The following is a 14,380-nucleotide window of genomic DNA, read 5'->3' as shown; positions in this document are numbered from 1 at the left end:
ACTCATCATGTCATTTGTGTGTTTTAGTGAGGGGAGTTCCAACACAGCCGCCTTTGAAGTCGTGCTACTAAGCAGACTGTTAATCATTTTCGCCCTCTTGTTACCTGCATGCTTTGACAGATACGGACAGAGAGGTAGAGAGACAGAGAGAGAGTGTGTGTATAGTCTCAAAGCACCTGTTGAGGGCGTCAGTCTACAGAGTAAAAATGTTTGTTTAAAGAGTATCAGAGGGTGCTCAGATACTCCTGTCCTCAAAAAAACTCATATGTTGAAACCTTGTATATCCTTCCTTATATATAATCTACAGTTACCGGTCAGAACTTTAAGGAGTATGTAATATTAGATGTTAGAACACTTACATTAATAGCATAATCTTCACAACTCTCAACAACTGGAATTGAACTTTGATGAGATTGCAAAAGCATGAGTGCTTCTCTTGAGTAAACCTGGAGATGAGTGCTCTGTATACATCCAAAAATGTTGACACCACATTAATAACGGATCGAATGACCTTATGTTTACTTCATATTTTAGTTCAGGTCATGAAGTGCATGCTTGTGTATTTTATCGTAAAATGAAAACAAATTGAGTAACTATGAGGTTTTTCTGTCTTAATATTGGTATGCTACACTTTTTGACTTATGGGAAGCATTTTTGTGATTGAACATTGATTGAAACGATTGGATTTGTTTCCCTTAAGAGTTGAACACAAAGCCTTCATCAATAGTTATGATTTCTGTCAGAGTTCTGGTCTCACCTTTCATGTTGTGCAGGAAGTTGTATGTATTTCCCCAGGTGTAAGTGGCTTTTATGGCGCTTATCATGAAACGCCACTTTTCTGAAATTAGACATATATTGTACATTGGTACTAGACAAATAAGGCGTTATTAAACCCTATTCTACTATGATAGGTCAATGCTGTAAATGTAATATGACCATGCAGAACACTTTCATAGGTGGACAGAACATACAGCATTATCAATAATTCAACGTTTATTTTTAAATTCAGGAGTGTTTTTCACTACTTAAACCCATTAGGGTTTTATGACATATGGCTAGTGATGGAGAAGAAAATATTGTAGCTATGTGCACCGAGCTAGGATCAAACCCTGCTCTCTCACTCGGACAACCCAGGCTTGCAACAAGCTGCGCCAATGGAGCTAAAATTGATTGACGGAGCTCTCCCTCTCTTGTCTCATATAGGGTAGCTACAATTTGTCCCAATATGTCATTAAAGTCACTTTTCTCTGCATCATTTTATATCTGAACTAGAGAAGTGTGCTCCTTGGAGCACAGGTCTTCGCCAGGCCAGGTTGGCTACCCACGCCTGTGCAATTTGGAAGGCAGTCATAGCCAATTGGAATGGAATTGATCTATATAACTAGATTTTTTTGGGGGGGGGGGGATCGAGTGTGAATACAATTATAAAAGTGCTCTTTTGTGAACGAAATTACAAAGGTGCGCTGTGACATAACTAGAACAACTGTGTTGTCCAATATGAAAAGGGCTTTTGAAATGACAGTATGTAATACACTAGTTTCTACTAGCACAACTCACCGACATCGATGCCACAGTCCTTGTACCAATCAGGGAAAGATTCACAGACATCAAGTGTGTAAGACTTGAGATTGTCCATTTGGATAGTTTTGTCCAGTATCATCAGATTGTTGGGGTTTAAAAAGAACTGCTTGCCCATCTTGTCCACTTTGCCTATAAGGGGAAAAACAGAGACCAAAATGTTTTAGCTTACACAAATGTAAACAAGTATCTGCAACGATGTAACTTGGGAACGATGCAAGTTGGAAATGCATGTGCCACTCGATTAGTCAGTACCCATTGTACCCGTCTGTCTGTCTCCCTTTTAGGCCCATATATGGAGTTATGTGTCAGGCATGACCAAATATGGAGTCTAGACCAGTCTATGACATCGAATTGATGACAACCAGGTACTACATATGAGAGATAAATTCACACTGTATATATTTAGTAAATGTTTGAGTATTCTTTTCAAGTTATTGTATTGTGTGTGTTTTGTATGACATATTTTGTACAGACTAGTAAGTTTGCAGTTAATTTAGTTAATAGGGGAGAACGGGGTATGATTAGACACTTTTTACTTATGTTGACCTCTAGGCAAGGAAAAATGAGATGGAAGTAAAATCTAAACGTTTACTACTTCAAGATGTCTTCTATCAATTGAAATAATGAATGTGCATCTATGACAAAGGGCTGTAAAAATATGGGTTCTAAAAAAAAAGTGGTCACATGGTTCAACTTGCCCCAGGTAAGGGGTAAGTTGATCCTAGTCAAGGGGTAAATTTACCCATTATGATATTTTACATTTTCAAGTTTAAACTTAACAAATAATGTATTCACGTATCATTTATTTTCTTAATGGTATTTAAACAATATAAAACCAATTAAATAAAGTTTGTTATTCAGAACCTTTTAATATTTGCAATTGTAAATACAATATTGAAAACTTCTCTTAAATGAATGTATTCATCCAAATGAAAGGTCATACAGCATCATTTGAGAAGCAAAGACATAATAAAACTAGAAAAAGTGCTCCTCGGAGCACAGGTCTCCGCCAGGTCAGGTACGTTATTCTGGCCTCCTGGTGGCGCTATAATAGGCCAATGTGAAAAGGGTGCCAACCGTGCCATTTATTCTTACATTGACACTGCATTCATGATTTGAGGCATTTTGTTCCAAAAATGTGTTTTGCTAAATTAGACCTGCTGGTGGCGCTATAACAGGCCAATGTGAGAAGGGTGGCATTTCTTCCTCGGCCTAGTTGGAATGTGCGTGTGAAATTTCACGGAAATCCCAAGCTGTGTGTATACTTTGAGGCATTTTGTTCAAAACGGACCAATCCTGCAAACTTTGGAAGCCAACCTTAGGCAATGAGGATGGAATATGGGAAATCGGACAGATCCGTGTTGATCACATGACTATAGTGATACTGTGTACCGATTTGCATGACGTTTGGATAAAATTTGTAGGAGTAATATAAAAAAATGGGTTTTGCACAAATCGGCCTCCTGGTGGCGCTATAACAGGCCCATGTGAAAGATTTGGGGCAGAGATTCTGAATTGGCATCGAGGGAGTGTGTGTGCACAGTTTCGGAGCGACCGGGCCAACGGTGCCGGAGATTAGCTGGTGACAGACGGACACACACACACACGGACACACACACGGACACACGGACGGACGGACAAGGGGTAAAACATACTCTCTCGCCATGCCACACATATGATTAGTGATTAATATTAGGATAATTGGCTCAATTTACCCCAAGGCATTTGGAATCTTGCCCGATGGCCACCATTTTGACCTAACCTGGCTAGCTTAATGCTTCAGGCTAATCTTTAGCTAAATGATTCACATGGTTTTATACATTGGAATATCAACAACATGCATGATATATAAGTTTAGACCTGGGTACATTTGCTTTGAAATAAAAATCATTATACCAGAAAAGTAAAACATTTACATTTCCCCTTGCACTTTACTCATGTCCGAATGGCTGCACCCCACGACTGACACAACCCTGGGGAGGCAACTTGGCCTGACGGAGATCTGCGCTCCGTTGAGCACACTTTTCTAGTTTATAGAGCACACAATGACTAACATGATTGAAGTGTACTGTACCTTCAAGCAGCTTGTTCATATCTTTAACACGATCTGAATAATCCTCATCTTCTGATGCCTGAAGATTCATGTCCACCAGGATCTGAAGCGCTTTACACGCCAGGCAACTGCAAGTCTGAGCTAGAAGAAAAAGTTTGTATGTGTTTGTGTGTGTATGTGTGTGTGTGTGTGTGATTAAATGCTTGAATGAACAAATTAACCAACCAATGAATCATTAATTAATAAATGAATGATTTCATACTGTTCCAGAACCATCTCTGTGTGCCTTCCTTTATGGTTGACCATGCTGATGGTGATGATGATGATGATAGTAAGTCAGCTAAGGCGCTGCCACATATGCCTGCCGATAACAGATCAACACAGAGTTTACATTTAATACCTCTTGCAAACCAATAGAGCAACAGGACTGACCATGGTGGAGTCTTACCTTGCACATAAAGCATGTCCATCTCTGGCTGCCTCTTTATCATCTTCCTGTTGTCAAACTTACTCCCAAAGTATCTCTGGTCCACGAAGGCCCCAGTGAGAGAATACCCCGCCTCATGGGGGGTCATCTCAAACCACTTGTCTGAAAACAAGAAAACACAGTCATGCTCTGAACCAGTTCAATGAAATTTTGCTCTAATAGAACACAAGACAGCATGGCCAGAGGCACTATACTACTGGGTGTAAAATGATAATTTATCAATGATGAAATATATCAGCTCAAACGTGTGAATTCACTTTAGCCAGATATACCCTAGTGTCCTTATTCTGGGGTGAACGCACGCACGCACGCACGCACGCACGCACGCACGCACGCACGCACGCACGCACGCAGAGAGAGAGAGAGAGAGAGAGAGAGAGAGAGAGAGAGAGAGAGAGAAAGAGAGAAAGAGCGGATTCATGATATTTACCTTTTAGCCCGCCAGTTTTGTCTCGATCTCTGATCTCGTGGTCAACCACAGTGTAGATGGGATAGGGATCCATGTCATTGCGTCCTCTCTGGTCTGAAAGGAGATTTTCATCTATCTGAGGACACAACAAAAACTGGCTCAATGCTTCCTGTTATGACTCATGTTATAACATTTTATCTCTGCCATAGCCGGAACAGTCAGGGAGGGGATTCTCTATTCGTCCCTGTCCGTCCATGTGTCTGTCTGTCTGTCTGTGAACAGCTAATCTGGGGCACCGCTGGACCTATCAGCGTGAAACGTGTGTACACACACACCCGGTAGGCCAAGGAAGAACCTCCACCCTAAAGTTTTCAAATCGGCCTCTTACTATAACAGCCCGCTTCACATTTTGGGCCTATTTCTCTTGAACGGTAGATCATACATCACCTAGATTCCTTGGGTCATGATGCAACTCCTCATATAGGCCACGCATCAATCTCGCATCAATCATATCAAAACATGAGTCAATGACACATCACTGGCTGCTATTTATATATTATTATATCACTACATAATGTTATATCATTGACCTAAATGGCGTTATATCAGCAAGGATAGGGTGATTAAAAAAGGTTATGTCTGTATCAGAAATGACTTTGGACAGGTGGAAAACATTAGTTAAACTTGCAGAGTGACGCATTACTTTACCTGAGTTACATCTTCTGATAGATGTACGCGCTAATGAAACACTAAACAGGATTATTATTTCATGTCAATGTGGCCGGGTGGGTGTATTGTGGGTGTGGCTCTGGCATCAGCGTGTATTTCAGCCTGACCGGGTGGCGGCTGGAACAAACACTTCCTAGTACTGGGGAGCGGGCGACGGCAGCAGCAAACATTTCCCCACGCAGTTCCCCTGTTACACGACGAGAGAGAGCGTGTAGATACTCAGTGACAAAGGGTCCTGGTGAGTAACTTAACTGTCGTATAAAGCGGAGCTTGCTTGTATTATCACGTCGCTAGATTTATGTGCACTGTTTAGTTGTTTATACCGTGTATGGTCTTCCCTAGGGAACGACAGGCAGTGAACACTGAACAGTGAAGAGGCGAGGTGTTGTGCCTACGTCTGGCGATACAAAGGTATCGCTCGCTTCTTTTGTTGATGGTTTACACACATGCATACACACAGACTGTTTAGTAGTAATACAGACGACCTGTCCTGATGTCCTTCAGGTTGGGGAAATAGACGTACCATTGCGGTCCGGGTGTGTGCTGTGTGTGTGGCGTTTGCTACGCCGGGTGTTTCATTAATTCATTTAAAATGTAAGTCTAGCTCTCTCTCGTTCGTTGTTATTACCGTGCATTCCTTTGTATCATGTGACTGTGTGTGAGTGTTTATAATAGCTATCGTGAAGCTAAATGCTAACTGTAAATGTTTGTCTTATAGCAACAGTCAGCATTGTGTGTGGGGACTCACGTCTGTCCAGAGAATAGGGGCAAACAGTCTGGTGTCTGCGGTGAGTCTTTGGGCTCATATATATATATAGGCTATGCACTTTGATGATATAATAAGGTTCATGAAATACTGTTGTTATGCCTTGATATTCATTATGTTTCATTTCCATGTCATCATAACAGGTGGTGATCAACAGGTGGTCACTGCTTTAGCCTACCTTGTATGATAGGGGTTCAGTTGGTTAGGGTGAGCTGTTATATGAACTTCAGTAACTTCAGTCTGTCTCTCTTTTTAGTAGATCAATTGTTATATGTATTTGTAATCAAGACAATCTCCTTTTATTAGATCAAATGTTATCCATGAATTTGTAATAAAGACAATCTATTTTTATATTGCAATAATAAATAAAGATTATATATTTTAAATATAATTCTTTTGTCTGTCTATTATGTACCCCAAGCCTCCTGGTTACATCAACATTCATGTTGACATGAAATAATAATCCTGTTTAGTGTTTCATTAACGCGATCGTGACAAAATTGGCTACAGCAAGTAGCGACGGCGCACGTCAACACACGTTGAAACAAAGGCAAAGATAAATATAGCAAGGATTCAACAGTGATGTCACTACAGGAAGTAGCACGGACAAAGCTGTTTATAAACCACCGCGACATCACTGTCATATCCTTGGTATCTTCATGTGACCGACTCAACTTTTCTCCACTCTGTGGAAAATCCTGGCGACGCAAGGTTATAGATTCACGGCGGGGAAAACTTGGAATTCCCGGCCGCCTTCTCGCGGACCGGTGGTACATGGTGTACATGTACATGTACATGTCCCGGGACATGTACCACCGGTCCATGGTGGTACATGGTGGACCGGCACCGCTCTCTTTCTCCTCGTAGCTTCCTTGTGTCCTGGCGGCTGCACCCCACTACTGACACAGCCCTGGGTAGCCCTGGCGTAGATCTGTGCTCTAAGGAGCACACTTTTCTTTTACATGTATATGCTTGGCTACAACCTCCATCAGCCAATGTTATAGCATCGATGACATAGGTACCTATGTTTGTGTCGCCATAAGTCAGTTTGATATGAAAACAAATAATCAATATAAAGAAGAAGGTTTTCCCCTTCATTTATGGCAACACCTAAACAACAGTGATATTGTAGTTGTTTCCATATAGAATAATGCTTTCAGCTAGCATGCTTCAGTTTGTCTGTGTTATAAGAACTAGAACATACCCGGTGAAGTGTGCAGGTGAAAGTAGTTGCAAACGTGGGGTTATTGCAGGTCCTGTCGCGCGTCCCACCCAGCGCGTTCCATCTTGCCGCCCCCCCCCCCCCCCCCCCCCTCCCCCCCGCGGGTCTCGTCGTGGCACCCCCCGCGCGGGCAACTCCCGCCGCGGGTCCCGTCGCAAACACAGACACACACACACACACACACACACACACACACACACACACACACACACACACACACACACACACACAGTGAACGGAGCGGAAAGTAGTGAATAGAATGGGGCTCGGTGTTGCCATGTTCGCCTATTGTAAGCGGTTTAGGGGCAATTGTTGCTTGTAGGTAGCCTGGTTCCAGACGAATCTGCCTTTGCAAAATTGCACCGCACTTTAGCCCTCGGCAGATTAGGTCTGGCCCCCCTCAATAGAGATTTCATTTCTCTCCCTCCGAAGTCGTGAGGGACCAATCAGAGCCCAGTATCCAAATGTGGGCGGGCTTATCACCTTATTTGGAGCAACAAGGAAGCGCTGCTCTGATTGGTTCGTACAAGGAAGCACTGCTCTGATTGGTTTAGGTCTAACCAATAGTGTGTCGTGTGATATCGTCTGGCCACGCGAGGCTAGCTTGTAGGGCTCGCGTCGTTTGGCGTTGTTTTCATATACCTTGCTGCTTGTTTCTCGCACGTAACCTGGCAACGTTATCTCCAATTGTTTGACACATCAACGCTAATAATACGCTGAGATTTGCTGAAATTGAAAAACGGGTTTCGCAGTTAAGTTCAGATGGTAATGGTCAATGGCTGTGTGCAAATTCAGAGCAATTGCTCCAGTCACTGAGGAAAACCGGGCAGCTTTCCATGAGACCACGCACTACACCACGCACTACACCACGCACTACAGAGGTTTGTCAAATTATAGGAGGATATGTCACAAATGAAGAGTGTTGGCTGACCTCTTTTACGTATGTGGCGACCACCCATGCAGCCCACCCGTGTGTACGATCGAAGTTGTCGTAATTGCTGTAGTAGTTATTCCATTTCCAAAAGCTGTCCCTCCAGGACACACTGTCATGACCCAGCCTTCTGGCTGTTTCCGTGACCACAGACTGCATTTTGGAGGACCAATTGGGCTCTTTGTATAAGGAGGCCATGCACCTGTAGAGGAGAAGAGAGAAAATACATGCATACATAATTTAATTTCATCCTAGCAGCAGAAGAATGTTGGTACCATCATAAAGTTCATGCACTTGACAACATAATGGTCCCACTCTGATGATCTAATGGGGTCATTCAGAAAAAGTAAAATGTGTTAAAGGGATATTTCACTTTCAAAAAAACTTTTGGTCATTTTATCATCTACTCAGGCCTTTGTGAGCCCCCCAGAAAGTTTTTAAGTCGCTCGATTCAGTATTTATATATTTAATATTCATTTTATCTGACACGCCCCCTTCCTATACAAACCCATTGTAACTTCAAACTCCATTTTAACCAGGTTAGATTTGTTGAAAACACCCATCCTTGGTTCTGGTGACTCACCCTGCCCTCCTAATGCGTGAGGGGGCCGTGGTTTTCCGATAATGTTTTTCATTTATTTTATTTTTTTATTGTATTATATTTTTTACATTTTACAAAAAAAATATTTAAAATAAATGAAAAAAGTAATTGAAAAAACAGCCCCCTCGCGCATTAGGGGGGCAGGGTGAGTCACCAGAACCAAGGACGGGTGTTTTTGATGAATCTAAAATGGTTAAAATGGAGTTTGAAGTTACAATGGGTTTGTAAAGGAAGGGGCGTGTCTGATAAAATGAATATCAAATGTCTAAATACTGAATCGAGCAACTTAAAAACTGTCTGGGGGGCTCACAAAGGCCTGAGTAGACGATAAAATGACCAAAAGTCTTTTTGAAAGTGAAATATCCCTTTAAGTCCTTGAGGTCATAATTTCATTCTATGCCTGAATGTGTTTCAATCTTTTGTGTATAGTTTTGTGTATGCCCCTGTGTGGTTGGTTGGTTGGTTGGTTTGTGTGTGTGTGTGTGTGCGTGTGTGTGTGCGTGTGTGTGTGTGTGTGTGTGTGAGAGTGTGTGAGTGCGTGCGTGCGTGCGTCTGAGAGTGATTGACTGCAGGTGTGCCTGGCTGATTGAACGTGTGAGTGAGTAATTTTGCAGGGAGCTGATTGGTTCCAGCCTTGGGAGAACTTTAAAGGCCGGTTTTCCACAGCTCATGTGGGCTGTCCTCTCTCCACTTCCAGCAAGACTGCCAGCCAATGAGTCTTCTGTAAAATGTTTTTTAGAAATCTTTTTAACAGACTTGGGTTTCGTACGGGTGGGTAGTCTTTTTTGTTTGATTAGGTGTTATAGGTTAGTGTTTTGTATTTTGGTTCCTTTTGATAGGTAAGGTTAGGTTTGTGTTTACTTCCTTTTGCTTCGACTGTAAGCCCACCCTGAAGTCACTGGCTTTTTAATAAAAACCCTAAAAGGCTGAACATCCTGGTTGCTGGTGGTTATTGGGAGCTAGAAAGACTGGAGTCCCACTCTTGTGTTGTGCCAATTAAGGTTCCCCGCCTAGGCCGAGACGTAATAATGTAGATATGTCATACGTGACTGATGACATACATGGCCACATGGCACTTCCTGTGGGCACTACTACTACTGTACTTCTGGCTCTGAATGACACAAATAATTGTAATCAGTTGTTATTAAAGGCAGGCATAGTATGTTTTACCCATCATTTCCCTCTATAGCAGCAGTTCATCAGCCACTTGAGTGGAGTAGTGTGGTGGTGTTTACCTGCAAAAACACACTGTCCTCTAATTACTGTATTTAGTTTCACTGTTGTTTTGGGATTTTTTGGGGGAAACCAAAAAAACAAACAATGAAAACACCAAAATACTGTCACGGTCCGCTACTCGGACCGTAGACTGTGACTTTATTATTTAGGCCTTGACTGACCTTATATGGTATGGACCCTTTAGGCCACTCTTTCTGTTGTATTGTTCCCTGTTCTCCTTGTACATTTATTTTTTAGTGTTGTTGTTGTTGTTTCCTGTCTGCCCTAGTTGTTGCTTCCTGTCTTGTCTCACCAGTATGTCCTTGCAATTGTAGTTCACCTGTGTCTTGTTCTGTTCCACCCAATCATGTGTTAATTGTCCTTGGTTCTCACCTGTGCCTAGTTAGTCCCTGTCTATTTATATCCCCCTCTGTTTTCAGTCTGTGTTGGGTCATTATTGTTGGTACAGTGTTCAGTCAGTGACCTACTGTACTGTGTTCTTGTATTATTTGTACGCTATTAAAACCCAGTGCATCTGAACTAGCCTGCCTCCGCTTTACTGTCTGTGCTTGGGTCCTACACCTCTCTGCCTCGCACCGTGACAAATACAGCGAGAGGGGGATTTGATTCTGTAGGTAGACACCACCACACATACTTTATTTAAAAACACTGATATTGTCTTATTGTCTCCGCCAGGCCGATAGGCATGGCGAGAGAGTATGTTTTACCCTCCGTCCGTCCGTGTGTGTGTGTTTCCGTGTGTCCACTCCTGTCCGTGTGTTACCAGCTAATCTCCGGCACCGTTGGCCCGGTCGCTGCGAAACTGTGCGCACACACTCCCTGGCTGCCAATTCAGAACCTCTGCCTCAAATCTTTCACATGGGCATGTTATAGCGCCACCTGGAGGCCGATTTGTGCAAAACCCATTTTTTTACATTACTCCTACAGATTTTATCCAAACGTCATGCAAATCTGTACACAGTATCTCTATAGTCATGTGATCAACACGGATCTGTCCGATTTCCCATATTCCATCCTCATTGACTAAGGTTCACTTCCAAAATTAGCAGGATTGCTCCGTTTGAACAAAATGCCTCAAATCATGAACGCAGCTTGCGATTTCCGTGAAATTTCACAAACACGTTCCCACTAGGCCAAGGAAGAAACGCCACTTTTTCACATTGGCCTGTTATAGCGCCACCAGCAGGTCTAATTTAGCAAAACACATTTTTGGAACAAAATGCCTCAAATCATGAATGCAGTGTCCGATTGCCGTGAACGAGCTAAGAATAAATGGCACCCTTTTCACATTGGCCTATTATAGCGCCACCAGGAGGCCACAATAACGTACCTGACCTGGCGGAGACCTGTGCTCCGAGGAGCACTTTTTCTAGTTTCATATCAAAACAATATGTCACATCAGGCCATAGTGTGACTCTATCTATTAACCCCCCCCCCCCCCCCCCCCTCGTTCTCTCTCTGTGTGTACCAGGTAGATCCAGACACTCCACTCAGGTACATCATGCTGTCCAGTAGATCTTCTTTCCACAGTTGAAGCACAGATCCCAGCAGTCCCACCATGGCTCTCTCTCCTCCTCCAGAGCCAATCAGAGCAATGTTGGGAACCTTGTCCTAAGAGGGGGGGGGGGGGGGTGGTGGTTATTGATGTTCTACATTATTGTGGGCTCGCTGCAGTGAGCACACTATAGTTATTGTCACTATTTGTGGGCTCGCTCAGCAGCAGCGAGCACACTATAGTATAGCTTTTTATTGAACAATACGGAAGATACGGGTACTTCTGAGGGCCCGTACATTATTGTAACATCCGTGGCCATGGGGTAAACACTTTATATTTGAAATATGGACGTTTATGTAGATGAATGGAGCAGTAAAGGAAAAGTGCAAACACCAGGTTGAAGTTCATCCATGACGGTTGTAACAGACGACTGTCGCCTGCGGAGTAAGACCGCATGGCTCATTTGCATATCCTCGTGAATATATTACGTGTAGCCAGGTGGAAAATAGTGTTCCCACAAATGACCACTAGATGGCACTTTACCGTTGTGGGTTTTCTCAGACTCAGGGTACCTCAAGGGGAGTAGTAGAAGAAACAGGAAGTGAAGCGTCTGCCATCTTACTATCACTGTCCATGCTTGTGAGGAGTTGTGGAGGAGTTGTTGATATTATATAAAGTGGTAAATATACTTAATCTGTTCCTTCTGTACAAAATGATCAACAGATATGCAGTAACATGATTGTATGGAATGTAAGAAATGTAACGTTTGTCAAGGATGGTCATATTATCCATTTGATGTTTACAGATTGTGTTCACATGCACTGATCAGTCAGCACTTTGAGTAAGGCAGCAGAGAAGTGTCATGCAGCTGTGTTCTGCAAGCATTGTAAGTTTATTTCTAGACAATTGTTCTTTTATATGTATTGTTTGAGAATGTTTCATTTTGTCCATTATGCTGAAAGTATATTGTGTTCATTGTATAGTGCTGAAGAAGATTGCTGAAACCTGTGTTACATTGTGCATCTGTGTGAGCACCAAGATTTCATGTAGTGAGTACATTATGAGATATGTTAGCTACTTCATTTCATATTGATGTACCAAATGTTTGCTGTTCTTTGTAAAGTAACTGTTTGTGATTGTGTTTGTTTTCTTTTATTTTCGTTTAACAGAGAAGTTATCACTACAGTTATTTTGTGCATTTAAGTTCAGGGTCTAAGCTGTCTATATACAGAAGCTGAAGTTATTCAGTCTAGTGACCAAAGACTGTGAAAGGCCAAGAACTGAGAACTGTGACCAAGGCCTGTGGTCAAGGACTGTGTCCTATGAGAATTGTCTGAGACAGACCAATGTGATTTTGTTTGTTTTATTCTTTTATTTTGAAACCAGATTGGAAACTCTAAAACTTTATATTAATATTGCTCTCACCTTCTGAGAGCAATCCGATAATAAAATAACCCAAATACAGTCTTGTGTCCGGTGTCATCCATATCACCAGGTCACATACGCGTATGCAAATTAGCCATGCGGTCTTCCCAACATTGTGAGACCAAAATTGTACTTAAGTACTATTTAAGTAGCCTACAATTTTGGGGTATTTTTTATACTTTATTGGAGTATTTCCAATTTTCAGTACTTTTACTTCTACTCCACTACATCTCAGAGGAAAATATTATACTTTTACTCCACTACAATTATTTGAAAACTTTAGTTAAAACAACAAGTTACTTTGTAGATTTAGATTATTATTATAGAACCTACATTAACCACTTCAGCCCTATATACATTTCAGCCATTTAAAAATAGCAGATCTACAAGCTCACAATGAGCTTGTAGATCTGCTATTTTCAAAGGATTTGTTAACATTTGAAAACTTGAAACATTCTGCATAATGAGTGCTTTTACTTTTGGTACTTTAAGTACATTTTGATGCCGATACTTTTATACTTTTACTCAAGTAGGCTATATTTTGAATTCCGGACATTTACTTGTAACAGAGTATTTCTGTATTTCTGTAAAGTATTGATACTTTTACTTAAGTAAAAAGTTTGAGTACTTTTTCCACCACTGATTACTAGCAATAAGCAATAACTTGGATAACAATGACACGATTGCAAAATGTCGACTATTTATTACCTACATAACTAAACGAGTTTAAGGAGTTAGGATAGGGGAAACAAGAGTTCGTCATAGTGTCAACATTATATTATATAAGCAAAATATAATGTAGGCTACCTATAGAGTCACTTAGACAGGCAAGACAGACGTTAACAAAATAAATTGCCGTCTGATATGATGTAAAAACGGGGGTCCGGGGACTATTTTGGAGGGGTAGCCTACATTCACCGAAAATAGCCGATCTACAAGCTGACAATGCGTCGTGCTGCGACAGTTGTAGATCTGCTATTTTTGGTTAAGAAGTTTGGTGGTGTATAGGGCAAAAAAAAACAAGTACAGAGCCAAATGTCTAATGATTAATGCTTTAATCTCAACGTCAATTTTAATATTTTCCGAACGAGAAATACAAATGTATAGGCTACTATAAGCACATCATGCCGCTATACCCTGACATTATGCAGAGTATAGGCTATAAGCATGAATATTATTTTATTGCTCAATGATGAGTTTGCCTATTTGTTACATAACTAACAGAGTTTGGGTAGAGTTAGGGAAAGCGTTCACAATCACACTCTACAATTTTATTACACTCCTTCTTCTTATCACATATAGCCAAAATATATTGTAGGCTATACACTTAATAGAAAATTGGACAATGTTTAGCTGTTTGTCGGAAAGAAACCATGCAGTCAGCCAGTAAAAGCTCTCGTTCTGCTTTGATCAGGTTAATGTTAATTGCGAACGCAGCAGAAGGA

General features: G+C 41.6%; 1 protein-coding gene across 1 annotated transcript in view; it reads right to left on the bottom strand.

Moving 5' to 3' along the window:
- LOC308081307 (cytosolic phospholipase A2 gamma-like) overlaps positions 1–14,380 on the bottom strand; it is a 147,220-nt gene that overhangs the window by 18,675 nt on the left and 114,165 nt on the right. The window contains exons 11-18 of the mRNA XM_080457690.1: positions 11,484–11,626; positions 8,179–8,380; positions 4,552–4,666; positions 4,083–4,223; positions 3,897–3,995; positions 3,656–3,775; positions 1,558–1,710; positions 758–838 (exon numbers count right to left, since the gene is read on the bottom strand). Of these exons, the coding sequence (XP_080313816.1) occupies positions 758–838; positions 1,558–1,710; positions 3,656–3,775; positions 3,897–3,995; positions 4,083–4,223; positions 4,552–4,666; positions 8,179–8,380; positions 11,484–11,626 (1,054 nt within the window). The remainder of the gene's footprint in view (positions 1–757; positions 839–1,557; positions 1,711–3,655; positions 3,776–3,896; positions 3,996–4,082; positions 4,224–4,551; positions 4,667–8,178; positions 8,381–11,483; positions 11,627–14,380) is intronic.

The sequence above is a fragment of the Gymnoscopelus braueri genome (genome assembly GCF_963280865.1).
Source record: "Gymnoscopelus braueri genome assembly, contig: SCAFFOLD_154, whole genome shotgun sequence".
NCBI lineage: Eukaryota > Metazoa > Chordata > Actinopteri > Myctophiformes > Myctophidae > Gymnoscopelus > Gymnoscopelus braueri.
The sequence above is the reverse complement of the archived record's forward strand: the minus strand, read 5'-3'. Positions and strand labels throughout refer to the sequence as shown.